The sequence below is a fragment of the Eupeodes corollae genome, chromosome 1 (genome assembly GCF_945859685.1).
Source record: "Eupeodes corollae chromosome 1, idEupCoro1.1, whole genome shotgun sequence".
Lineage (NCBI taxonomy): Eukaryota > Metazoa > Arthropoda > Insecta > Diptera > Syrphidae > Eupeodes > Eupeodes corollae.
Window position 1 is genome coordinate 224528456 of NC_079147.1, and position 27996 is coordinate 224556451.

Below are 27996 nucleotides of genomic sequence, written 5' to 3' on the forward strand. Positions count from 1 at the left end.
CAAGCACCAAACACTGCACTACCATTGTTCAAACTATAATCGGTCGGTAACACAGTACCGTGACAGCTGCATGTAAAATAAATATAACTCTATAGCTGTCTCAATTTATCAATACAACAACCAACTTTGAAGATTATTTCAAATTCCTTCTCACTCTCACGCATGGGGTAGTTGAGAAATATCAAAATGTCCGACTTGAAGTAAGAACAAATTTTTTTTCTTGAAAATATTTTTGCAATTTTTGTTATTTAAATAGTCAATTTATTAACTAAAAAATAAATTAAAAACAAGATAAACTTCTACTTCATCGAATTCTCCTATTATTTGCCTCGAAAGGAAACTTTTTAACATTCAATTTCAAAGTGAAAAATCTATGTCTATGTTGGGGGTTTAAGTTTGGGTTTCTTTCTTTTTGCTTGAAAATTAAATGTGTTGTAAAAGAAAAACGATAAAGTGAGCGGGGGGCAAGCTTACATATGTACTTTTTTCAATTTCAATGTGCAAATTGCAAATTAATTTCAAGTTTTGCATAAATTCTATGGACTTTAAAAGTTGTTGATTTAGTTAAATATGGCTTCTAATTTTCGCAGTGATGATCTATTGAATTATGAACTCGGCGATGATCTGGATGACCACGCATTGTACGGTGCTGACGAGGACGAATTGCTCCTATCTGACGATGGTAAGTAATATTGAAAGTTTTCTCCTTGTTTTCCAATTCTATACCATATTTATTTCAATTAATTAAAAAAAAAGACTTGGAAAAGGATGTAACTCAAGAGGAAAAAAGACAATTAAAAGAAGAAGCTGAAGAATGGGTTAGCGAGCAAACAAACGATAAAACAAACTCCAATGGCAATGAAAATTCCTTAAAACTACCCGAAGAGGTATCTTCGTCGGGAAACGCAAAAGCGACCCGACCAGAAGAAAGCACAACGCCAGTTGCGCCGGCGGCGTTGGCGAGTGACTCGGACGTGTCTACAAGCGAAGAATCTCCAGTTAAACAACAGCCACCCGCTCCTGTTTGTGACTTCAAACAACCAATGCAACAGCAGCAGCAACTGCAACAACAGCAGCAGCAAGCGATATCTATAGCGACAACAACAAGCAGCTGCGAAGAAGTTGTGACGTCGACCAACTACGAAGAGCAATCGCATGTGGAATATCCCAATGTGAGTGTGCTGAATATACACGCCCCCGAATTCATGCTACCAAGTTCACAAGACAGCTCAAGTGTGGCTGGAACTGAATTCTCAGATCCGCGGGAAGATCCCGAAGAAGAGCGCGAAGAGCGAACAAATATTAAGCAAGCGACAGAACGGGAAATGGAAGAAGGAATCGATTCATCTCCAGGTAATTCAAATTATTGATTTTCTATTTATTTTGATACTCGTTTCTTGACGCAATTTGCATATTAAAAAATTCTAGTTGACCCTTTTCCATTGAATTTGATTGTAGGTAGAAAATACAAAGACAACAAATTTAGATACCATATGTTTACTTGTTTGTATCCTTTTGTATACAGTTCCACGCTTAATTAATGGCACACAACGATTTCTAAACTTTAAGGATTTTTCAGTGGCTTAACGTTTTTTCAAGCTCAGATTCATTGGCAACGGCACGTGTTTGTCCAATTCCTTCCATAAATGTTTTTTTTTTTATTTCGTTCACTTTCAAAATCGCAGACTTTCGATTTTTAACTCGATTGTTGCAATAGGCTGACATTGCGACCACTCCAATTAATCTAATATAGCTCACAAGTTTAACTTTTCTTAGATTTGTTTTTGGTTGACTATAATAATACACAATGAAATGAAACAACAATTTTATTAATATTGGGCATTTGTGTGCTGAAATAGGAACGCAAAGTTTTTCTCTTAAAAAGTTCTCCATACTTCATGTTTTCCTTATTTTAAGCTTCTTCTTATTTGTGATGAAAAAGACCTTTGTGTAGAAAATATAACGCAGGGTTATCCATTTTGGGGTTTCAGGAGTAAACGTAAATAAAACACATATAGAATATCGATTCTTTTGAATTTTTGGCTACTTTTTGACACATATTTACGAATGTTGGTTTTTAAGTGCTCAAATAAATGGGGCTTACAACCTAGAATCACGCATTGGCTATACACATTGGTAATCTGACCGATTTTAATGTACGGTGTGGCAGTATGGTGGACTGCTTTAGAAAAAGCTTTAAACCGATATAAATTAAATAAAGTCCAACGTTCAGCTTGCCTATGTATAAGCGGATCGCTTCGAATGACACTGGACACCTTACTCTACCTAACACCTCTTGACATCTGTATTTAGCAAACAAATAACTGCAAGCTCTGCTATTCGCCTCAAAGCTTCGTCGCAGTGGACTAACAACAACATTGCCCACTTCGCAATTCTTAGGTATTTAGAATCAATTCCAAAGCACACACACTACACCATCCTCCAACTGCAATTCGATAGAAATTTCTAGATTTCTATACCTCCCAGATCTTTCTGGGACGATAGGACATTCCTGGAAGATTGGTCAATCCATTTTTATACAGATGGTTCAAAAACAAAAGAAAGAGTTGGTGGAGGTGTGTACTCTGTGCGACTGAAATTAAGTCTCTCATTCCGCCTTCCCAATCACTGTAGCGTGTTCCAGGCGGAAGTTTTGGAGATAAAAGAAGTCTTGTCCTGGCTTTAAGAAAACGTGATATCAACATCTGATATCGGTATTTTCTCAGATCTATCAAATCTCTGGACTCTGTCTCTACAAACTCTACAACACAGTCCATAACTGTCGATCATCTCTAATGGAGATGGCTCAACAGTTTAATATTCACCTTTGCTGGGTGCCGGGCCATAGAGACATTCCAGGTAACTGTAAGGCAGATGAACTCGCCAGGAACGGTACAGTGCAGCCCATCCTACCACGTTTGGCACGTACTTGGATACCAATCGCGCCTTGTAAATTGTTGCTAATGCAGGACGCTGTGAGGAGGGCAGGCACCAGGTGGAACAACATTTCCACGTGTCAAGTCACAAGGAACATCTGGCCAACACTGGATTTAAAACGTTCAAGGTGCTTGCTCTCTCTAAGCAGATCGCATATAATCTCGATAATAGGTGTCATAACCGGACACTGTCTAAGAGGAAAGCACGCCGCACGACTAGGCGTATTCTCAAATGACTTTTGCAGAAGCTGTATAGACGAGGAAGAGGAGGAAACAAGTCTTCATCTTCCCTGCTCTGGCTCGAAAACGCAAGTATTACCTAGGAGAATTCTTCTTTAACGATCTAAATCATATCAGCATAATCAGCCTCTCACGTTTCTAAGGGGACTCAAACTGGTTCAATTGAGCTTAGGAGGAAGCTTCAAGATTCATGTGGTATCACAATGGGCCATTAAACTGGCCTAAGTGTGTCCGTTTCCATCTTCGACAGACACTTTAACCTAACCGAACATAACCTAAGTGCTCAAAAGTTAAAGGTTTATTTTAATAAACACGGTCTTTCGCGTAGAATGATAATATGATAGTCAATTATCACCTTAGCCGATTCCATCCCACAAAATGTCTCTTGTAATAAAGCCATATTCGCTGGAGTTGTGTGGCATGCGGCACCGTTTTGTTGAAACCACATATTCTCCAAGTCGTGTTCTTGAATAGCAGGCCAAAAAAGGTCGGTTATCATATGACCATAACGCTTCTGATTGACGGCGACAGTCGTTCTATCGTCGTTTTCGAAGAAGTGATGTCCAATCACACCTCCGCAGCAAAGAGCGCACCTAATTTTTTGTGGGTGTATTGGCCGCTCTTTAATTAGGTACTTGAGGATTCTCCGAACCCCAAATACGACAATTTTGTTTATTAACATACCCAAAGAGTGGAGAAATGTACTTTGTCGCTGAAGAACATTTTGTTCGAAAAATCGACATGCACCGGCTTTTGTTCTAGCACCTATTCGACGTATCTACAACGTTGTGAATGGTCAGCTGGTTTCAGTTGTTGTGTGAGCTGGACTTTAAATGAATGTAGGTGTAGATCCAAATGCAAGATACGCCATAATGTGCCGTAACACAGTCCTTATTACTGAGAACGACGACAAATCGAGACATTCGGGTCTTCTGCAAAATTTTCACTTACAGCAGCGATATTTTCCGTGGTACGAGCAAAACGATGATGCACAGGCCTTATAAAAACTGTAACCAATCCAGTCTCTTCAAATTTCTTTACAATTTTGTCAATTGCTTGTATGATTGGAGGATTATGTAAACCATAATCTCTTCTTTAAGCACGATATGTGGCTGTGGCAGAATCATCATTTTTGTAGTAGGTTTTAACAATATTTTCGCAAATGTCAGACTTTCAACTGAATAAATTGGTTAACAACAACAACTGGTTTGACGGATGTCGAATTCCAGTCCTATACTTTTGAAACCGTAAACCTTTTATTAATAAAATATCGATTCTTATTATGACGGCTTTTTTTTATTTCAGTCCAAAAAAAAATCTTTATAACACGTTTGCAAAGAAGATGACATACAATGTTATGCAATGCAATTTTTAACATCTATTATTACTTACTTAAGGTGGTGCTACAGTCCGGGCGGACCTGAGCTTTAACCTACATGCGTCTCCAGCCAGCTTGGTCCCTAGCTAGCTCTCTTCAGTTTTGCACGCCAAGTTGGTCGGGGTCTTCACCCACCTGCGTGCTCCACCTGAGTAGCGGTCTTTCTCTACTACGCCGGTATTGTATTGGATTCGAAGACCTTTCGGGCTGAAGCGTTGATGTCCATTAACTCTTCATGACTTTGATTTTGTTAACTAGGTCGGTGTCGCTTTATAGCCCGTACACTTCGTCGTTATATCTTCTCCTCCATTCTCCATCTATGCAGACGGGACCAAAAATCTCTCCAAGAATTTTTCTCTCGAAGCATCCTAAGACGCTCTCATCTTTCTTTGACAGGGTCCAGGCTTCAGCGCCATAAATAAGAACCGGGATGATGAGTGTCTTATAGATGGCGATTTTAGATGATCGAGAGGGGACTTTACAACTCAATTGTCTTCTAAGTCCAAAGAAGCAGGGATTTTTATTATTATTATTATTCTTCGTTTGATTTCAGCGCTGGTGTCGTTGTCTGTGTTTATAGCGGTGCCTAGGTAGACAAAGTCCTCCACTTACTTCGAAATCCATGGTGACGTTTTGTCGAAGACGTCGTGGTTCAATGTCCTTTTTTGATGGCAGCATATACTTGGTCTTGCCCTCATTGACTAGAGATTTCTCTGTAGAGCTCTTCCCTATAGATGCTGTCATACATGGCTTTAAAATCGATATAGAGATGGTGGGTATCGATTTGAAGTTCCTGGATTTTTTTCAAGATCTGCCGTAGTGTGAATATTTGGTCGATAGTGCGCATCTATAATTAAAGCCAACGTTTCTTCAGAGGAATGTGAAATTTAATCACAAGACTCGTTTTCAAATGATATCTTCAATTGCTAACCTCAATTTTATTCCGGTAAATTAAAATTAAATCAAATAATATTATTATACACCTATCTATTTTTGGGGATTTTTTCGACAGTTATTTGACAATCTTGAAAGTGTATTTTTACCATAAATTAATTTCGTTAAAGCTCAGCTTCAAAGCTCTTTCTTGATCTTTCACGTGTTGATATAGAAGGAATTTTATCTAAAAAAGTGAAGGGTAGATTAAATATTTCGTTTAGACAAGAAGAATTTGCACTTTGAAGCAGTTAAGTTGTCTTTCTTTTGGCTCAATTATCATTGAACTTTGCAACTAAGAACAGTAAAAAAAAACAAGTTAATCTCTCGCTGCTTTGGGCTATAAAAGCTTAAAACAATAGCTTTAGCTGCATGAAAACGTTTAATTTTTATTTTACACAGGGGTAACCAAAGTACCTTCAAAACCCAACTTAAAAAAAATTGTTTTTTTTTGTTTGCATTATCCCCACCCAAAAATGTATTCACGCTTGCTTAATGCAAGGTATAAGCTGCGCATAAAATCGGTTTTTACATTGATTTTTTATAGTTAAATTCCACTAGATTAACGATTTGTTGTTACCGTCATGGGATGAACTTTTTTCCCAAATTCTATCCTACTTGAGCACCAAATTGGGTTGATGTAATTTTTAAATTTGTTTTGAGCTTTTAGACAATCCTTATTATATTTGCGCGCATTTGAAGCCCGAGGACAAACTGTATGCTTGGTTCTTGCAAAGTAAGACGCACTCTTCAAACGACATACGATGCTTTGAGAAGTGATTTTTAATTTTAGCAATCTCTGCATATGATTTGACATAGTTATGCAAATTCAAAAATTATTAAGGTAAATTATATTCATTTCTAAAAAATCTTTATTTAAAAAACTAAACTAGTTCGAAAGGGAATAGGGAAGAAAAAAAAATGCCGTGTTGTTGTCAGGAGTATTTATCTTGTTCTTCGATCGTAGTGAGGGTTGATTCCCACAGTAGTGGAAATAATTGCACATGTTCATTATTGCATTGTGATCCCCAGGTGGTTCGCATCTTATACCCTTAGGTCACAAATAATGATTTTATAGTTTCCACATTGTGTGGTTTCATATTTCCATCGCATGTGTTCGCTTATATTTGTGTCTTTCAACATAGCGATGGACGGACGCGCATGTTAACATGCATAATAAAAATTACTTTTCGATTGGAATCAGTGGTCTCTTTTTTTAAGGGTTGTTTTTGAACAATTTTGTATGGAAAAAAACCTGTTATTTTAATTCACAAGCAACTAACTATAATTATTCCTGTTTTTGGCAGAAGTTTTATTTTGGAGGGCATTCCAAACATAATATTATAATGTGCTAATAATTTTGGTGCGAGAAAATAAGTAGTTTTAACTTAATTATTTTATTTCTTTGGATATCCTCAAATAGTAGTTGTAGTTGAAGTTTAAGTTGAAATGCATTTGATAGTTAATAAATAAAACCACCGAGAAAAAGACTAAACAAAACCACATGTTTGTATAAGTTTAAAGTTTAATTTCGTTGTTAAAAGAATACAAGCGGTGTTCAATGTAATGTCGGTCGGCCTGTCTACCTGAAATGTAAGGTTATAATTGTGTATAAATGATATTTGCATGAAAAAACAGCTGTTATTTGGTGCTACGGAATGGCTCTTCAAAGTAAGATAAAAAGAACAACAAATTTACCTCTGTTGTGTTTATGATTCTTAATAATTTTTGTTCAACAAACAATTTATGAAATTTAAAATTATTTAAAATGAGGGTTTCCTATAAGCAAACATAAAGAGCCCTGAATGATGTGCTATAGTAATAAGGTAAACTGATGCTATGTAATGACGAAAACTCCACTTCAACAGAATACGCCCACACATTTTGAAAAACACTTTGCACGTTTTTTCAATAGTTTTTCTTTCGCCCATTTGCAAAGCTTCTAATAGGAATAATTACATTCTTGTGGAGTAAACTGAAATAGTTGGTTTAGTTGTAAATTACTTCTGCTATGAATCATACAGCTTTTTAATAAAGTTCGACAAAATTTCGCTCCACATTAACTTAATTGCAGAATTCCTTGTCTTCAAACTAACGACTACCTTCATTAACTGTGGGTACTAACCATACGCACCGAGTGAATGGTAGTAGGCCAAGTTTATGTTCCAAGATTTCTTTATACCCAGCTGCAGTAATTTTTAATACAACGACCTCAAGTTTCATAATAACTGACAGTTTTCCATATCACAAAATCAACTTCACGGCTGTGATGAAGATTTAAAAAACTTTTTGTTTGTGAAAATAAAATTGGAACCCATCTGAGCTTCTCCAGCTTATTGGTGGTTTGAATAACTAGTCGCACAATTTTTCATTGTCTATCAAGTAGCGGTTTTTTTTTAAGTTGCATCAATTTAATTCGTTTAAAACGGCTTGTAATATGTAATGAGCGAATTGCTCGTCTTCAAGCTGCTATTGCTGAAGGTTTTTACTTCCCTTCATGTTTTTTTTGTGAACGAAAATTTATTTTTAACAAGAAATACAAGACATTAAAACATTAAACAAAAATAAACTTATCTGGGAAGCGGGTTGGAGACTGCCAATCACTAGGATGAGGTCACACATTTTTGGTTTAACAGCATTTATTTAAAACGTTTTTTTACATTAGTAATGAAATTACTTACTTACTTACTTAAGGTGGCGCTACAGTCCTGTATGAACTAGTGCCTCACCCAACAAACTTCTCCAAGTAGCTCGTTCCTTGCTACATGTCTCCAGTTTCGCGCTCCAAGTTGGGTGAGGTCACCTTCCACTTGTGCGCGCCACCTGATCCGCGGCCTTTCTCTACTGCGTTGTCCTGACGGTGTGGATTCGAAGACTTTCCGGGCCGGAGCATTGGTTACCATGCGCTCTACGTGACCCAGCCATCTTAGTCGTTGGAATTTTACCCTTCTGGCTAAGTCTACGTCGCTGTACAGCCCGTACAGCTCGTCGTTCCATCTTCTCCACTCCCCTTCGATGCATACGGGACCGTAGATCACACGAAGAACTTTTCTCTCAAAGCGAGCCAAGGTACTTTCATCCGATTTTGTCATAATCCATGCTTCTGCACCATATAGCAGGACGGGGATGATAAGGGTCTTATAAAGCAACACTTTGGTCCCTCGAGAGAGGTCTTTACCACTCAATTGCTTTCTTAGTCCAAAGAAACAGCGGTTAGCAAGAGTTATTCTGCGTTTGAAATTACTATGTCTGCCATTTTTGGTCATATCCTCTATAAGATGGTTTGGACTAAAAACATAACATTTTTTTTAATAATCACAGGAAAATTTTAACCAGAAATCACGGAAAGCTTCGATTAAGGTGTCCTTGTCTTCAAATTGTCTGCCAACTTCATAAACCTTATGAAAAAGCCATGGGCAAACGTTTTCAATTATGTTAAAGTGGTTAATATAGAGGCCATGGCAAAAGTTTCCAAAACGCTTTTTATTTTTGGGAATGACCGTTCCAGCAAGCATTGATAATTGTTCCCCTTTATTCTTGTGGACAAAAACTAAGTCTATTGTGTCATAGTAGGTACGGAAAAAATCCGTAGAACTCACAGCTTTTCTCATGATGTTTCTGCATTGTACACTTTTCAATTTTTCCCATGTTTTTGTGACTCAGCAATATGATTGCTTACAATTTAAAGTTTGTATGTTAATAAACTTCGACAGGGCAGCGCACAGAATTCTATATTTTTTTAGTAATATTGCTTAGTATGAAATAGCTTAAGCTAGGCATACACGATAAACATGCTCGGCGAACCTGCTTGTGTTCGCTGTTTGTTTTCTCATGTATGGGTTGGCAAAATTTTGGATTTTTTCATGTTCGTTAGCTGTCATGTTCGTCGTTTATGGCGATGTTCGCGAACAAATTCTCATTTCTCATATGAATGTCGTCGAATGAACATTGCGGAAGATGGAAACTGGGTTTCATCCTTTTATAGAGGAATTTTTGTAATTGCTGCATAACGAGGTTACTATTTGGGATGCCCCAAAATTGAAAAGTATAAAAATAATATTGAAAAAAACAAAGCTTGGGAAAACTTCATAGAAAAATACAAGGATGTTGACGAAAGTGCCACTTTGGACATCGTTAAAAAAAAACATACTTAGATACTCCTACAGAAGGGATCTGAGCTGAAAAATCGGACGTAATACCTGAAGAAGTATATGTGCCAAGAGTATGGTATTTTAATAAGATGGATTTTCTGAAGGCAGTCTTTCATCCACAACCTCTTTTTGTTTTATTTTTAATTTTTTCACATACGAATAGTCCAAAAAGTTTCCGTACAACAAACTATTTTAGAGTTTTTTTGAAAAAATGTACTAAGAATAAATGTAAAAACCAAAGTGGTAATATTGAAAAAAGTTAGTTTCCACATTCACCTTTTTACCAAATTAAAAAAAAATGTAATTGTGATTTTCAAAACCTGTTTTTAATACATTGTTATAAGAATTTTTGGACTATGTGTTGGCCAAAAAGGCAACTACTTGCGCTTGTTTTTCAGACATCCTTTTTTTAACAATCGTCCCGAAATAAATGTTCGTCGTTGTGCTTGTCGTGCGCTGAGCATGTTCATCGTGTATGCCTAGCTTTACAGAAAACCATTAATTCGGGAACGTTTTTCTAAGTTTGATAAAATCAACAAAAACAAAACAAAGCGTATAATTTAAGGGTTGATTGATAACATGGGTAAATTATGTATCTATATTAAATAAGCAATCATGAAAACAATGCATACAAAATCTTTTACAAGCAAATACTTCAAAACAATGTCCGGGAACGTTCCCGAAATGACCGTTTACGAAATGACGATTTCAAATAAGAGCGCCCTTTGATTATAGGGCGGCCATCTTAAATGCGATCTGACTTTGTCAAAAGAAACATATTTGAGGTTTCTTTATTACTTGGTGTCGTAAAAAAGAATTTCATCAATAATTAAATGTAATAAATGCGTTCACGGATTGACAGACTATTTATGTACGCTCCACGAAAAATGAACAGAAAGGTACTTAACATTTAGATATAATTTATTTGACGAAAATTGCTCTGACAGCCGGCTTTGTTATTGTTCTCTTCTTCGACTGACGTTTGATACCGAATGGCTGAGTTTGCTTCAAATTTTTTTTTGATCGATTATCGTTTTTTGATTGATTATCGATATTATCACTAAAATGACTTGTGCGGTATCGGACAAACTATTTTTGCATTTTTATAGTTAAAAATCAATAATCTTTTAGTATCCTTTCTAAATCTAGATTTAGTATAAAAAATACGGTGTATTAAGTAATGACCGGGTTTAAATATCTTAAATTTTTCAATTAAATTTTGTACTTGTTGTTGAAGATTGTACATTAGGACGCGTTAGTTAACATTTTATAGTTCCTTAAACTGTAACAAAGAATTAAATGATAAAAAAACAACATATGATTAAAATAAGGACATTCAAAAATGTCGAAAACCTTTGTTTAATATTTAAATTAAACTTATAGGATAAAGCAGTTCAAGAAATTGTAAAGTTATTAAAAATCCTTATTTATTGGAGTTTTCTTATATGCTATTGTTTTATTTGTCCTTTATTGGAATGACATGACCTACAATAAAAATTTAATGTTACAGATAAACATCAAAATCGCTTTATGCATTCCAAACGTGGTCGTGGAGGCATTGGTGCATCGATGATGCGTGGTGGCATGATGTATCCGGGTCAGAGGCCATTGCTTCGCTATCCTCCGCACGGGGCTGTCATGGGCCCAGGCGGTGCTGGTGGTGGGTTTCCTCAATATCCTCATCATCCCAATGAAAATATAAATCCTCAATTAATTCCAGGTCAATTCCCTGGCCAAAATCCCTATATATCCGATCAAAAACCACTTCGACACACATATCCCCTTAATCAACATCCAGTGCCTGGTCCTAGAATGGATTTTCGACAGCCAGGAGGCAATTATCGCCTTCCTAATCCTAATATGTATGGGCAGGTTCCACACAACGAGTATTCTGGCGGGGCAGTGCCCTCAAACGGTTTGCCCTATGTCGGCTCGTTTCCTCCCAACCATCATCAGCGCCAAATGTTTCGACCCGAACTCTCATCCGCAATGCCTGGGATCAGACCACCACGCGCGCCGTTGCATCGACCGCCTGGTATGATGATGCAAGGAAATCCAAATTTCGCTAACCCTGCTCCCCAACAACAAGGAGGCCCCCCGCGACAACAAATGCCTCCCCAATCGCAATTGCCAACAGCTTCAGCAGCAGCACCAATGGCAACGTCGCAGCAATCCATTCGACCTAGCAAAGTGCTCATTAACCCTAACTTCAAAGGTGGAGTTGAGGCAGCCACAAGCAAATTTATCCAAGAGACTCAGTTTATGCACACTATAAGTAGTCATGTGTCGCATTTACAGAGCGATCAAGAACTACTTCGGCAGCAAGAGGAGTTCATAAATAAAAATCGGCAGCACATTGAAAAGCGCCGCAATGAGAGATCACCGCCCCCCAGACCACGCAGTCGCAGCCGCGAGAGAAGCCGCAGTCGAGAACGCAGTTATTCGCCACCAAAACGTGACCGACACATAGAACGTAGTAATAATAGTGGTGTTAACGTTGGGGGCCCCGGAGGTCTAGACAGAGATCGTGATCGTCGGGCAGGAAGTCGTGATAGATACAATTCGTTTAACAGAGGAAGATTTCGTCGTGCCAATAGTAGAGAATATGAAAATAGGAATTATGGCAAGAGAAGGAGAAGTGCATCGCCAATGCGAAGGCGAGATCGTGACAGAAGTGATGTAAGTTTATTACAAACAAATTTGAATAATTTGAAATTAAACTTACCCAAAATTAATTCTTTGTTTTAGATGGAGGAAGACGAGGAGACAAGAGTGTATCGGCTGGAAATTGAGAAGCAAAAGGCCTTAAGGGAAAAGATCTTAAAAGATAAAGAAATGCGTCGACGAAGAGCAGCAGAAGAAAAACACCATGAGGTGAGTCTTTTTTATATATTATTTTTATATTTATCGTTAGATTTAATTCTCACAAGTTGTCATACATTTTTCATATACGTCAAACTTAAATAACAGCATAAACCAAAACCCTTAAAGAAACTAGTCCCTTACATAATAAATTTAGTTTGCACACGCCAATTTTAAGTAGTTAGGCCAAATCGAAGGTTGGAGATGTTAAAGGATACATTTACTCAAAGCATCATTGTGTTGTCATCTTTTAACTAGATCAAAATTTTGCACACTGAGCGGAATATCATACGAAAAATGTCATGGATTTAACAACCGACCGAATTCCTATATGGTTTTGATTATATCCATACTTTTGCAAAGTTTAAATGTAGTAAAGATGAGCTGTGTCTGGCTAAACACAGAAGTCTCCAATATCATTTAACCGAGGCACGAAGTCAGCTATAATGAATTGCAAATATTTCTGGTACACAGTCCCACTTTAGGTCTGTTCATTTTGTTCCCACCTGCGCTACAAGAATTGATTGACATTGAGTATTTATTTAATTATTTATTTTTCTAGCATAAGTCAATATATTGTGAGATTATAGATTATGCTTTTGCTATAAAATTGACTGTGATGCCCCTTTAAGAAAGGAGTTTCAAATTTATAACCAAAGTATGGTAAGCTCATTAAATTTGCACCTAGACAGCATTGTTAAATGGGGATCAAAAATCGAGTAGAATTTAATGTGTCGAAAACTCAATGATTTCTACTGTCATTAAAATATACTTTAACACCTTTCCCCTATCCATGAGTGGTACATGCAGCAAGGAGATTGAAAATCTCGGCATGTGTATCTCCAAAGACTAATTGATATCCATTTAAGGGCAATTATTGATACAAGACTTCTTTCTTTGACTCAAAATGCATACTGTAAAGGCAATTCGGTGGAAAAAGAGTTACACACCTAAGAACGAACCATTGAATACTCCCTATATAATTTGATTGCTTTCCTTGAGATGGAAAGTGCTTTTAACAACGTGGACACATGCAATCTCATCTGTACTAAAATCTCTGATCTTAGAGGGCTCGCTTGGGGAGCCATAAACCGAGGCAAACTAAATACAGTACAACGATCTGCTTGCTTATTTATAAGCGGATTGCTTCGCATGACCCAATCTGCCGCACTGGATGCCCTACTTATACCTAAAACCTCTTGATATATTTACCAATCCAAGCGCTGCTAATCGCCTTAGAGCTTGATCGCAGTGGGTTAACAACAACATTTGCCATTTCGTTATTTTTAAGTATTTAGAATGAACCATCCCTCAACTGCATTTCAGAAACTTCGAGATTTACATAGCTTTTAGATCTTTCTGGGAGGATAGGTCATTCCTGGAAGGCGAGTCAGTCCACTTTTATATAATGGGTAAAAAACAAATGAAGGGGTTGGTGGAAGCGTGTGCTCTGAACGACTGAAATTAAGTCCCTTATTCCGCCTTCAAAATCATTGTATCATGTTCCAGGCGAAATATTTGGCGATAAAAGAAGTCTTGTCTTGGCTTGGCTTAAAAAAAAAACGTTGTATAAATATTTGATATCGACATTTTCTAGATATTCAGGCCGCTATAAAACTCTGTCTGTACAAACTCTATAACCTATAACAGTCCATAAATGTCGATCATCTCTAATGGAAACGCCGCAAATGTTTAATATTCACATTTGCTGGGTGCCGAGCCATAGAGACATTCCAGGAAATTGTAAGGCAGATGAACTTGTCTGAATGTTACAGTGCAACCCATTCTACCATTTTTGGCTAATGCTGGCATACCAATCGCTACATGTAAACTATTGCTAATTCATGACGATATGAGGAAGGCTAACATCAGGTGGAATAACAACACCACTTGTCAGGCCACGAAAAACATCTGACCTACGCTAGATTTAAAGCGCTCAAGGTGCTTGCTATCTCTAAGCATATCGCATATAAGCTCGATAATCGGTGTCGCGTCTAGACGTATTCTCAAATGACTTTTGCAGAAGCTGTATGGATGAGGAATAGGATGAACCAGTTCTTCAGCTCTCTCTAGCTCAAAAATTCAAAACTTACCTTGGAGAATTCTTCTATAATGATCGAAACGATATTAATCATATTAACATAATCAGTCTTGCACGTTTCGTAAGGGACTCAAACTAGTTTCATTTAGCTTAAAAGAAAGCCTCAAGATTCATGTTGTATAACAATGGGCCATTAAACTGCCCTAAGTGTATCCTACTCCATCACAGCCTTACATATCTCCAACCACCTCTTGTGGAAGGATAGCAAACGCAATGTCACCAAAAATGCCGCTAGATGTTTAGGTTTCCTAAGGTGATGCCAGAAGTAGTTCTCCCCGTCTGATCCAGATGTTATCAATAACACTTATACATATGTATATGTTTTCAAACCTTTTGTATAACTCTCATCTCTGGGATGTTGGTTTTGACGAGAGAGCACGTTTAAATTGATTGATGATTATATCTTTGTAAAATTATTTAACCGTTGTTTTATCGGATTATGTTCCACAGAAAAAGCAAGTTGCATTTCTTTCCTCAATAAAATCAACCATACAGCTATGGCCAAAATAATAAGAACACTCAACACGATTTGTTACTTTTATTTGATGTTACGTTTGTTTTGTGTTGAATAAATATATTATATTTTGACAGGATAGTTTACTATGTTAACTTTAAATTCCAACAGTTATTACAAAGAATTATCAATTTATTTATTATATTCAACCGCAAGTTATTAATTTAATATAAAAAAAACATGGCCATGCAAATAAGAAACCTTTGACAAAATAGTAAATAAACACCTTTTTTTAAAAACGACAGAGGTTATTCGACGACTCACAGAGCCTACCAATCGTTGGTATATTTCGGGTGGAATTGAATACCAAACTTCCTGAGCAAAATTCTACAAACCCGCTTGCTTACTTTAATTTTGAGGTAGTTTCAATGGGTTTCAGGGCAAAACATCAATTCCATTTTCTTCAAACCATCTTTTTGTTACTTTTGCTGAGTGCCGTGGGATCGCCTCTTTAAGGGCATATTTTCTTCTGCTCATGGTAGCAATGGGTCTCTCAAAATCCCGACATAAGTTTCCTTGGTCATTGTTCTATCAATGAGAAATACTGGCCCTGCTCCCCACCAAGAAAAACAATCCTTTATAATCAGACTTCCACCTCCATGTTTCACAGTCGTCTTGGTGTGTCGTGGATTGTACGCTTGACCTCTTGGTCGACGAACCAAATGTTTTCCATCCATTCAAAATAGATTGATTTTTGCTTCGTCACTCCACAACACATTTCGCCATTGTTTTAGCTCTTTCAATGGATCATAGGGCATGTGAAACATTTTGGCAAAAGACAGGTGCTTTGTTATATGACCTGGTTTAAATAAGGGAACCTTTCTTAGTTTTAATGCTTGAAAAAACATTGTTTGAGTATTCTGGCAATACTCCAAATTGTCTCACCCTGTTCACGCAACACCATTATAGCTTGACGCTGAGATTCCGAGCAATGCTTATTTTTTCCCGTAAAGTTCTTCAATAAAATAAAATTAATTTAGTTATAAGAAATTAGATAATAGAACTTTATTATTTACCTTTTTTTTACTGTGAAGTCTTAATTGCAAAACTTTTAAATTTCTTTCTTGAACCATGAACAAATGAATTGCAACTGAACGCACTGTTCTTTGTTTTAATTAATATAAAATATACATAACTAAAAAAAATAAAAAGAACAGTTATTTTATACAGTTGTTGTTTATTTCTCTAAATGAAAGTGTTACTTTTTGTTGTTTTATTCAAACGTTGTAACTGTTCTTATTATTTTGGCCATACTGTTGCTTCCAGGACAGCTCATCAATATATCGACGAGCCACTTTTTGGTCGTACTGTCAAGTACAGAAATTGGTTCTTTCGCCGTACTACACGAATGTTTTATATACTGTTTTCTCAGCCATTGCAATATTCAGTAATTCAAACCCAACACCTTTTAAAACCTCTTGCCATCTCATAATGCTCATACTTTGTCTTGGAATAGTAAGGGTAGCAAAAATATCCTTGAATGTGCGCTTATTTATATAAGAAATCTAGTTACTGTTGGAAATATCGTGGACCTTACGCCAGAATGATGAATGTGAAAATTAATTTGGAGCTGATGCATAAGTAGTATACTCATAGCATGATGGTTAGTGCGTTGGACTGTCATGCCTGTGTTTTTTTCACGGGTACTGCCTCTTAAGAGGAGTTGATAAATCCTCCAAAAGTAATTCTCGTCATAAAGAATGCTTTCTCAAATAAGCCGTTCGGATTCGGCTTAAAACTGTAGATCCCCTCCATGCATGACAACATGACTCGCTCACAGGAATGGTTGAGAGTTATAAGTCACTAGCCCCTTGTTCTCATCGGACAGTTGCGCCACTTCATTTATATATTTATGATGCAATTAGCGTTGTAACATTTTTAATTAGTTCTGAAATCATTGTAAGTGTGCACAAATCAAAGAAAATATAATTTTTAAATTAGAAACTACCTGCTTCAAGATATGATTCTTATCCAAGATCCTCTTTTTACACATTCAATATTCTGAAATAAGGGACGATATTATGCTTGACGTTGTTTCAAAAAATTCTCAGTTTTTGACCTAGACAAACCATTCATCATCATGACCATACTTATATATTTATTTGAAATTGTACAATAGTCATTGTTTTATTTTAAAACAAATGATTTATGTTTAATGTACTTTTATTTTTAAAATGTATGCCACACAAACTTGTGTTTCAGGAAATACTTTATATCTTTGATTCACTTAAATTTCATAATTAAACAAATGTATTTCATTTATTTTAATTTATAATTTAAATCTCGTTAATTTATTTTAAGTATTATTTACATAAGTTTTTATTGATTTTATTGAAATAATAAAAAAAAAATGCAAGACAAATATTGTATATTTTGATTTATTTATTCAATGTTGGGAAGAAGAAACAATTGTGGTTGTTTTCAACGCATTCATTCTCTTCTTTATACGTTTCGGTTCATTTGGTCATTTATGATAGGCTGGTCTTTACTATGTTTGCGATAATGCTATTGGTATGCCTTAAAACAGCTTCAAATAAAATGTTCGGTTAGAGTTATTACGACTTTTAACCATTTCTTATGCTTAACAGTTCTAAATAAATTAAAAACTTTAGTAATTCTTCAATACTTTTGAATATTGTAGGCCAGCCATATTTTTGTTGTCATATAATAAAAGTATTGATATGCTTTATTCGGAGACAAATGCTTCTCTACTGCAAATTTTTTAGTAACATAAATTATTTATTAACAAGTTAACAACGTTAATCAACTTATATGTCTATATTGTTTCGAAACACTTTTTTAACTTGTGTTTTTTTTTAATGTGTTATTTTCAAGATGAAATAAAACACGTTTACGCTATTTAATGTTATGACAAAGAATTCAGCCGCCGTGACTGGCTCAACAAAAATTCCAGACGAGGTTCATTTATGGCCCAGGCCGTATGTTAGCATAGCAATGACGCGATGAATTTTCTCCTTCAGGTTGTCAATCGTCTCGAGCTTATCTGCGTAGACAAGTTACTAAACAAAACCCACAAACAAAATTCCAGGGTCACTACTATGTAATTCGATTCTACTTTTGATTCTATTCGAAACTTATTTGCGATTCTACATTTAAATGCTACTACAGTGGTGGACAAGAATTTAGCACACTTGTTAAAGAAAATAAAAACCATTTAATTTTCAATTTGTTTTCTTATTATGAAATTAGTTATATTTTATATACATAGCACTATTTTTTTAGATAGCACTTCATCAAATATGTTTAAGATCTGTAAGAAGAAAAAGGCATGGAATGTAGAAACATCAATTTTTCGTCTGGACACGAATTTAGCACATTCAACAGTTTCTTGATAAAATTTTATTACCGTTATCAATTCTAAGTTTTTCGTAGTATTTGGTAGGGAACCGTTTATTTTGCAGTACAGAAGCAATTCTTCTTGGCAAACTTTCAACCAAAGCCTCACATCGTGACTTTGGAATTGCATACCAAGCATTTTGAATCTCCTGTTACAATTGTGTTAAATTGGTTGGTTTTTTTTTCTCAATGTGATGATCAACATCATTCCACAAATTCTCGATCGGGTTAAGTTCGGGTGATTGTGCTGGCCACTTCAAAACGTTGATTTTATTCAACTCTAAGGCACACTTCACTAACTTTGAAGTGTGTTTAGGGTCGTTGTCGTGCATGAAGCGCCATAATAACGGCAAATTGTCTTCTGTGTAGGGTATCGTGCGATCCAAAAGTATCTCCGTACACGTTCTTGCCCATTTTGGTGTCAATTTTTACGATGGGGCCAACGCCGTGCCATGGAAAAGCAGCCAAGACCATAACGTTGTCTCCACCGTGTTTCACAGTCTTAATGGTGTACCTTGGATCATATTGTTTTTTGGACGCCATACATATTGCTTCCGATCCGAACCAGCAGAATTTGGATTCTTCGTTCCAGAACACGTTTTCCCAAAAACTAATTGGTTTGTCTAGGTGAGCTTTGAGCTGTAACCTAGATTTTAGATTTGTTTTGGATTCAAGATTGTTTTCATTTAATCGGCGTCTTGTGGTCCTTGAGGAAATATTTACTCCATAGTTCGTCGAAAGTTCACTTCGAATGGCACTGGAGGTCCTAAACGGATCCTTGGTCGATAACCTATAAATAATTCTATCTTCATTTGTAGATGTGTTTCTGCCCCGGGGGTTGTTTAACGTTTTCAATCACTCCAAACTTTTTAAACGTAGAGCATTATAAACCAGCTTCCCGGAGCATTCTAACAACTTGAAATGTCTGTTACCGTCCGCCCTTTTGACTTCATTTTCAAGATCAGACTTCTTTTTTTCTTTCAGCACCATTTTCCTTTTGCCATGACTAATTAATTCAAATTTTTGTTTTAATAAAGATCATTAAAGGAATATTTAATTACCTTAAAAATTATTTTTTTCTTTTAAGAAACACAAAAATTAAGGATACACTCTTTGATTGCAAAACGGGCTAAATTTATGTCCAGCTAAAAACAAAGCAAATCACAAATAATCTTCATTTTTCACAAAACAGTATTTTACTTTTCAATCATTTACACATTTTTATTACCATGTAACATAAAAATGAGCCGTTACTTGCAAGTAATAAAGATTTGAAAGTAGAAAAATACTTGTACTCTTTTCAATGTGCTAAATTCGTGTCCACCACTGTATGTAATAAAAAAGATAAAAGTAGCATAGAGTATTTATTAAAGACATTTCTAGTCCATTCCAATAACTTTAATTCAGCTTGTTAAAACTACCGCCTTTCAAAAGATCCCTTAATGATCGATTGAACAATATTTCAAGTGTGAAGGTAAACTTCTGTGCCATATCGTTAAGGTGTTAGCTGCCTTGAAATTTTTAGCAACCAGTAGAAAAAAAAAACAAACAATACCTCCGCCGGACGTTAGCTAGCACTTAAAGTGAAAAGTTGACTTATAGTTAATAGAAGGACAAGACATTTATTTTAAGACATGTTTAATCCGTAAAATAACTTGTTTTAATTAACAAATTGGTCCATGAATGTCTGGATTTTTGTCTAACATTAGGGTGCGTGTCCATGTGCTAGTTTGAGAGCCAAATTTTATAAATTTTGCTATCGCGAGCTCTCTGTTAGAAAATTGAGAGTTTTCTTGCTGAGAAAATAATCATAATCGTGTTCACTTGATAGATTTCTTCTGCTAGCTTATTATCAGTTGGCCATGTATTCTTTCAAGCAAAGGGTTGCAGCTGCTTTAATTATCGGCACGGTTCTTAAAAAAACCGTGGGTAGATCGTCGTAACCAATTCGGTGCAATGTCTGCTCTTTTAAGAGAGCTTCCAATTGAAAATCCTCAACAGCAGAGAGAAAAAACTAATCGACCGAGCCAAGTTTCCTGGTCTCCGTCCCTTCAAAATCTCTTACTCTCATTTTTTATAGCGTGTTGAATTCGTATGCGTGTATACATGTTTTCACCTCGGAGAGCAGAGTGAGAAAAAACTTCAGTTGAGAGATTGAGACGTTTGACGTTTCTTTCTCTCTCTGGTTTTCACAAATTAATTCTAGCAAAAAATGTTTGTTTGTCAATAAATTACGGTGAACGTTATAACGGTAGATCGTGGTGAATTTGTTTTTAGCTTCTCTTTCTCTGAGTTACAGATAGATGGCATTAAGACAAAACAAGAAAAGATGTGTTCAGAAAGAGTTTAACAAGGATAAGGTTATATGAACGAGTACATGTTTTTTTATAAATGTATGTTATATTTATTTCAATAGTAATACCTTAACTAATAACTTCACTACTTTATTATCTGAAATATACTGCATTGAATTATTTTACATTCAATTTATTATAAAAAACGGAAATAATAAAGTTCTACAGTTTTTCCGGAATATTTATATAAAATATTCATATCTTCTGCAATTGCGGTATCAATCGATATTTTCTGGCACTTAGTGTTAACTTAACATTTATTTGTCATGAATTACTTTTTCAGCTTTTGTATACACTAAAAATATTAATTAAGAAATTTGGCTGCGATAATAATTACTTGAACACAGCATTTTCTATGTTTATAGTTATTCAGGTTTAGCCCTTAACTTAGATTTGCATTTATTTATGAATGACCTAAAAAGTTTAGCAAACATTTATGAATAAGCCACAATGCACTTTCTGAAAAACTGTAGTTAGAACTTTTACTCACAGATTTTTCCTTGACGCTTTATAACTGAAAGATAAGATATAAATAGTTAGAACTGGAAAACTTATGAAAATGATGCATAAGACTTAAATTGTGGTTGAAAAACAAATTTGTATATGTTCTTTTCACAAAACCACTGACCTAGCGAGAATACAAATATTTTTACTTTTGACAAAAGTACTTTTAGGCTCATGTAGTTTAGCCTTTAAAAGCAACACACTTGCTTAGTGGAAAGCAGTAAGAATAGCTTATCACCTATTCACAAATCTTATGCAATGAAAATTGGCAACAGGAGTAATAAGTTGACAGTCTTTTCAAATAGTCTCTACTTACTTAAGGTGGCGCTACAGTCCGGGGCGGACCTGGGCCTCAACCAACGGCTTAGATGGCTAGGTCATGTAGAGCGGATGGACATCAACGCTCCAGCCCGGAAGGTCTTCGAATCCAATCCCGAGGGACGGCGCAGTAGAGGAAGACCGCGACTCAGGTGGCGCACGCAGGTGGGAAAGGACCTCAACCAACTTGGCGTGCGAAGCTGGAGACAGATAGCTAGGGACCGAGCTGGCTGGAGACGCTTGTTGGTTGAGGCCCAGTCTCTACTGAAATCACTTATTTTCAGCATTTTGGAAATGTAGTGAGTAATGTAAAGAAAATAAACAACGAGTAGGCGCAAATAAAATAGGAATGGAAAAAAGAGACGATTACATAAAAATGTTTTCAATGTTCCTGCGTTCTTTTATCGTCATGATCCATGTTTACATTCTGCAACTCTCGTTTACAATGTTCCTACAACTTTCGCATCGACAAAATTAAGTCGTTAAACTCTGAAAATTGAAACAAATCTAAGTTTTTGTTTTGCATGTAAACGCAGCTAATAATACAAAAAATAACAGTTGTAGTGCTTTCAGAGTTTTATGTTTCTAGGTCCAAATTCTCATTGCACCACCTTATTTATTTTAGTTACTTAATGATTAAAACTGGCTTCAAATAACGAACTAATATTTGTCTAAATGCGTAATTTAGAATTGTTTTTAAATTTTCATTGTTCTGACACCTAACAAGAGTAATTAATTTCACTTTATAGTCGAATGATATAACTCTCAATCGAACACAATTAGAGTACCAAAAAGATGTTCATCCACAATTTAGAATTTTCTTTGAACACCTCTGAACAAGCCTACTAGATCCGCCATTTTTCAAATGTGGGGAGTATGCACATCCTCTTGCATAAGTATTTGTTCCCCACATTTTTTTTTTCTATAGAGTTAATACATGTGCAAGTTGGTGTGCAAATCACAGCTTGTAGGCAAAAAGAGGGTTTTTTTTCTCTCTGCTCAAGAGTTTCGAAATGTTTGCCGTTTGTAAGGTAGTGAAATTGAATTTTGATACAAAACGATGGACCCATCATTTTTAAAAAAGATACGCGATTAAGGGAAGCCATACCAGTATGCGAGTGTATATCGGAAACACATAAATCCGATAAGCATATAAATCAACTGACTCATATTTGTCAATAAATTGATTGGTTTCCTTCAATATCCAATGATTTGAAACGTTTACTCTCGACAGCTACTCGCAAACTACGAACTGTGTTGATATTCCGCGAGCTTATCTCGGATAGTGGTAAACACATGTGTCCACTTGCGAGTGACTTTCAAAAAGATCGATTGTCGAGAGTAATTAATCAACTCTCCGCAAGCTACAGTGGATTATGTCCACTTGCGAGATCGCCTCGAGAGCAGCTTGAGAGCGACTCGCCGCACGTTTAGTCTCAAATGGACACCCACCTTTAAGTGTGAATTTGCTATTTACACTATTAGTTGATTTCCTGTACAAGAACATACAAACTATAAATTTAATTAATAAAATGTTCAATACATTATTTGTTTGTAATTTTCGTTGTTTAAAAATCCCGGCACAGTTCGCTTACAGAAACAACAAAATAGTTGGCAGTACTAAATCTGTTCTACTTTCGTTTTCAGTTTTTACATATAGAACTATAAAGTACGAATTCTAATAATTTATTTGTAGAATCGAATTACATAGTAGGGCCCTATCGCGGCGGTGTTAAATCGCACGATCTTTGAGACCACGCTACGAGCTCACGAAGCCAGATAATTTGCTCACCAAAAGTTTCATTTAATTCTTTGATTTTTTCTTTGCATAGCGCAAACCATTATTTTGGTAATAAATTTCCAATATTCAGGAGTAAGTCTTTTCTTAATGAAATGGTAAACCAAAATGAGCACTAAAAAGCACACTCTAAAAGCACCCGTTACTACCTTAAAAAAATTCTTTTCAGTTAAACCTGAACAAATTCATTTATCTTCCATGAAAAAATAAAAAATTATCAAAACAAAAGTATTGCGTCTAATCAAATGAACCAAATAGTATACGATTGGCTTTAATGTTTTATACTCTCTAATAATTGTGGTCCATGGTGGTCCAATGAAATTTGTTAAGTTTTGTTCTGTATTTTAGGTTAACATAAAACAAAAATTACTTTTCCAGGATAAACCACAAAGCGACGAGGCCCCACAAAAGCTTAAGCCAATTATCGTAACCGAGAGCAAAATAATTTCTTTGAAGCGAAAACAAGCAGATATTGATGCTTCAAAGAAATACGAATCGTACAGTCATGGAAATGGTAGCAGTAGCGGTAGTAGAAATTCAACAAAATCAATACCAACTGCAAAAATTCTTCCCGAAGCCAAAAGAACCCTTTCCGATCATATATCATCTGGTCATGGGAATAATAGTAGTAGCGGCGGCGGCGGCGGCGGTGGGGGCAGCGGCAGCAACGCAAGTTCACATTCAACTGCAACAGCTATAATTAAGCCGGTGATAAAGAAGCCACCAACACCCAGCTCTCAACAGATTGCCGCCAAGCCAGCCAAGCTTCACGATACACCGTCAGAAGACGAACTTGACTATGACGACATTGATTTGTTAAACGATGAAGATCGTCTGCTTGCCGATACGCCATCTCCGCCACCATCACCTGGTCCTCCATCTCCATCCCCAAGGCCTTCGGTACACAGAAATTCGAAAGCCTTTAGTTCATCGAACAGGAGAGTCGTGCTGAAATCTTCTCCATCATCATCGTCGGGCGAACGCAGAACAGATGAAGGCCGAGGACGAGGCGGACGTGAAAGATCCAAAAACAAAGAATCCTATGATGAAAATTACCGAAAAGGCATTTTCGACAGGCTCGACAGGAAAATTGGTGTCAGTGAACCAAACAAACGAAGAATTCAACGCATCGTTATGAAGAACTCTTCTGAAGACTAATTTAATACAAAACAACAAAAAAAAATGGTTTGAATGCGTAAACAAAACATAAATGTGTAACATGTTTGATATATTTTTTTTTCACCCCAAAAAAGACGAGATTAAAAATACTCGTTCCTCTTTTAAATTGTATCTATTCTTACAATGCTAATAATTTTACATATATATATATATATACTTGCCTATACTATCTGGATCCCATTTGGATGTCATTCTTTCTCTTTTGTAACAATTGTTTATAAGACATTGATAATTTTCTTGACTATTTTCTTTTTGTAATAATTGTTTTTTGTTTGCACTAGCGCGCATATATATGTTTAAACACAATATGACTTTCTTAATTATTATTATTTGTAATGCTTTACATACAAATAGATACAGTTATCTATTATTATTATTATTATTATTTTTGATGCAACACTTGACTAAAGACAAATTAATTCTGATCCACCCAGACATTTTTAATTATTTTTATTTTTCTTTCTATATTTGAAAACCAAAGTTCTGTTCCCCTTTATGATGAATTCCTTTATTATTTTTTTTTTATTTTTGATATTCCTTTATTTTTCTAATAATATTTCCTTAACCTATCAAACCAAATACAAAAAAAAAACTATAATGTATCTTGTTGAAATTTAAAAACAAAAAACAAAAAAAAACAAATTTAAATTTCCAGAGAAATGTTTCGTGTTTGTTACAATATTTTGTTTCCATACAAATAATTATTTCTTTAGACAAATATGATTTTTTTTAAATGTTTTTCTTAGTATGTAAGTTTTATAGTTTTAGAAAACGTTAGCTTTTAAGAAGAAACAGTTTACCTTACCCCACCACCCATAATAAAGAATAATAATTTGACTTTGCTGACAAAATATATATTTTATTATGTTTATCAGTACAAAAAAAATATAGCGTTTGTTTTTTTATTTTGTTCTTAAGTTCAAATTGTATACATACATATTTAATTTAATTCGATTCGTGTTTTATTTGTATTTTTGACGTGCCGCTAAAATCATTTATTAAGATTTAGCTGCGTACAATTATTATTAAACTGAAATTACAACTGAAAATGCATTTTAAGCTTGAAAAAAAGAAACAAACAAACTAAAAACAGTAATTTTTAAAACTGTTAAACAATTCATTTCTAATATAAAATGTAAATGGATTGTGAAGAATAAATATTTTATACACAACAACAAACACATTTAACATATTTTCCATAGTAGACATGATTTGTTTATAATAATTTATTCAAAATAGTTGTCGGCCTAATTAAATCAATCCAAATGAATTGAAAGTCAATCAGCTTGTAACACATTTTTATACTTCTGCATTAACTCTACTATCAATGTAATGAAATTGTTATTTAGTATTCAAAACAAAAGGACCATTAATTGTATAATTCTATTTACTAACGCTTATTAAAAAGGACATTTTAAGAACTAATTATGTACAAACTAATGCATTAGTTGGATAGGTTGATTTTAATTTCCTCATGAAAAATTGAAAGATTTATTTTTCCTTTATTATGTCAGCTCAAAACGGTTCACAGACTTAATACAAATTAATAAGATCAAAAGGCTTTTCGGATTATAAGATAATTCTAAGCTATTTCAAAATTAATTCACTACAAGTCTTTGCTTCTTTTCCAACCTCAATTTCTTTTATAGCGAATTTTCTTAAGAATTTTTGGAATTATGAATGCAGGTGTTTTGATTGATTATTGTAATACATCGTTTCAAAGTTATATGTACTTTGATTGGTATTATTTTAATGAATTAATGGTTAATGAGTTATTTTTTAAATCTTAAACTGTTATTTAAGATAAACAACATTTACAATTTTGAACACCGTTCATATTTTGTTTTTCTCTGGATTTGAGCCTTTAAAAACTCTTTTTTAATAAGCGTTACTTACGTTTAACAAACATACAGTTTTTTCATTTGTTTTGTCACTTAACTTTTAACATGAATTGTTTTTCTTCATATGAGAAAACTATATTTATTAGGTGTGTGTATGAATTTCAATTTCGCGAAAACATATTTTAAGTAATAGTTTCATCAAATCACTTAAAAAAGAAATAGTAGCTTTTTACTTTCAACTTAAACAATCAAAAATTAAAATAAAGTCTTACAAGTGTTTAAAAACTTAATTCTTTTCTATCTCCAAAATAATATATTGTAAATTACATTGTGTCAACTCAACAAATTTCAAAAGCAACCAATTCTGAAAAAATCTTCTGCATACAATTAAAGTATTTTAATATTTTCAAACAACAACATTTCATGAAAAAGTCAGTTTAAGGAAAAAGAACAAATATTTTTGATTTTAATTTCAATTAAAATTATTTATTTTTTAAATTCATGTTCATAATATTCAACTTAAGTTTCCATTCTGCTTTAGAAGAGTATTTTCTTAAGAAACTATGATCCTTAGATAAGCGATAAAGGTTTGCTTTAAAGCAACTTTTTTTTTTGCCAGAAACTACATAGACATTTAAAAACCACTCTTCAGGTATCTTCAAAACGATAGAAATAATTGTTTAATGACAAACTTAACTTTGACATATACAAAATTATACTGTGCATTCCGGCATAATTATGTAAGTTTGTTTATTTGTATGTAAAACGCTTGGAACTGTTGTTTTTTCGTATGTTCGTATGATAATGAATAATATTACTCAAATTCTATCGCAAAATGTAAATCATAGCTTTAATTGAAAACAAAAAAATGTTTGTAGAACAAAAATAAAACAATGTATTGATGCATGTATCGACTTAAATATATAATATTTCAAATAAAAATAATAAAATATCCCCATTTAAAAAAGCAACAATAAAATTCAAATTCTAAACAGCGATAAAATCATGTATAACAATATTGAAATTGATAAATCACACAGTATTGGACTTTTGAAGAAAACTAAAAGAAAGAAAACAATTTCGTTGCTTTTCTAAACAAACAAAAACAAAAAAACAACTATTGAAATCTAAGTTAGCCATAAATATAAATTGATTGTAGTAGTAAACATAAAATAAAATACAAAACAAAAACAATTAATAAATAATTACCATTCAAAACAAACAAAACCTATATAAAAATATATTTATTACTAATTTTTAAAATAATCGTTACTCGTATGTGGCTTATTTTGTGTATTTTGTGTGTGTGCGTCGTGCTCTCGTTTTTATTTTAATTTTTCTTGTTATTTTATTAATTCCATACAACAAAATATTTGTTCATGCTTAAGTTAAACTATAACTATAAATATAATTAATATTACATTGAAATTTGAAATTAAATTATTAATATTAAGATTATGAAAATAAAAAATAAAAATAAAAAAACAAAATATATTAACACAACCGATAATTACAAAACAAAACAACCAA

At 34.5% G+C, this 27996-nt stretch overlaps 1 protein-coding gene across 3 annotated transcripts; it reads left to right on the forward strand.

The window, feature by feature from the left end:
- The first annotated feature begins 152 nt into the window (after nucleotides 1-152).
- Nucleotides 153-27991, forward strand: LOC129938676 (serine/arginine repetitive matrix protein 1). 3 transcript variants are annotated; one of them, XM_056046358.1, is made up of 6 exons: nucleotides 153-200; nucleotides 591-682; nucleotides 757-1353; nucleotides 11149-12317; nucleotides 12387-12512; nucleotides 23825-27991. In XM_056046358.1, the coding sequence occupies exons 1-6, from the start codon at nucleotides 187-189 to the stop codon at nucleotides 24602-24604; spliced, it is 2778 nt and encodes a 925-aa protein (XP_055902333.1). In that variant the 5' UTR covers nucleotides 153-186; the 3' UTR covers nucleotides 24605-27991. The 3 variants fall into 3 exon arrangements, with proteins under 3 accessions (XP_055902333.1, XP_055902334.1, XP_055902332.1); XM_056046359.1 differs by lacking the exon at nucleotides 153-200 and having other exon boundaries at nucleotides 245-682; nucleotides 11149-11298; nucleotides 11359-12317; XM_056046357.1 differs by lacking the exon at nucleotides 153-200 and having other exon boundaries at nucleotides 246-682.
- Nucleotides 27992-27996: the final 5 nt, after the last annotated feature.

What these genes read in the sequence shown, in the direction of transcription:
- LOC129938676 (XM_056046357.1), top strand. Translation starts at nt 571, where the DNA reads ATGGCTTCTAATTTTCGCAGTGATGATCTATTGAATTATGAACTCGGC. An exon ending in AGGAATCGATTCATCTCCAG is followed by an intron (nt 1,354 to 11,148) that starts GTAATTCAAATT and finishes TTAATGTTACAG; the next exon opens with ATAAACATCAAAATCGCTTT. An exon ending in GAGATCGTGACAGAAGTGAT is followed by an intron (nt 12,318 to 12,386) that starts GTAAGTTTATTA and finishes TCTTTGTTTTAG; the next exon opens with ATGGAGGAAGACGAGGAGAC.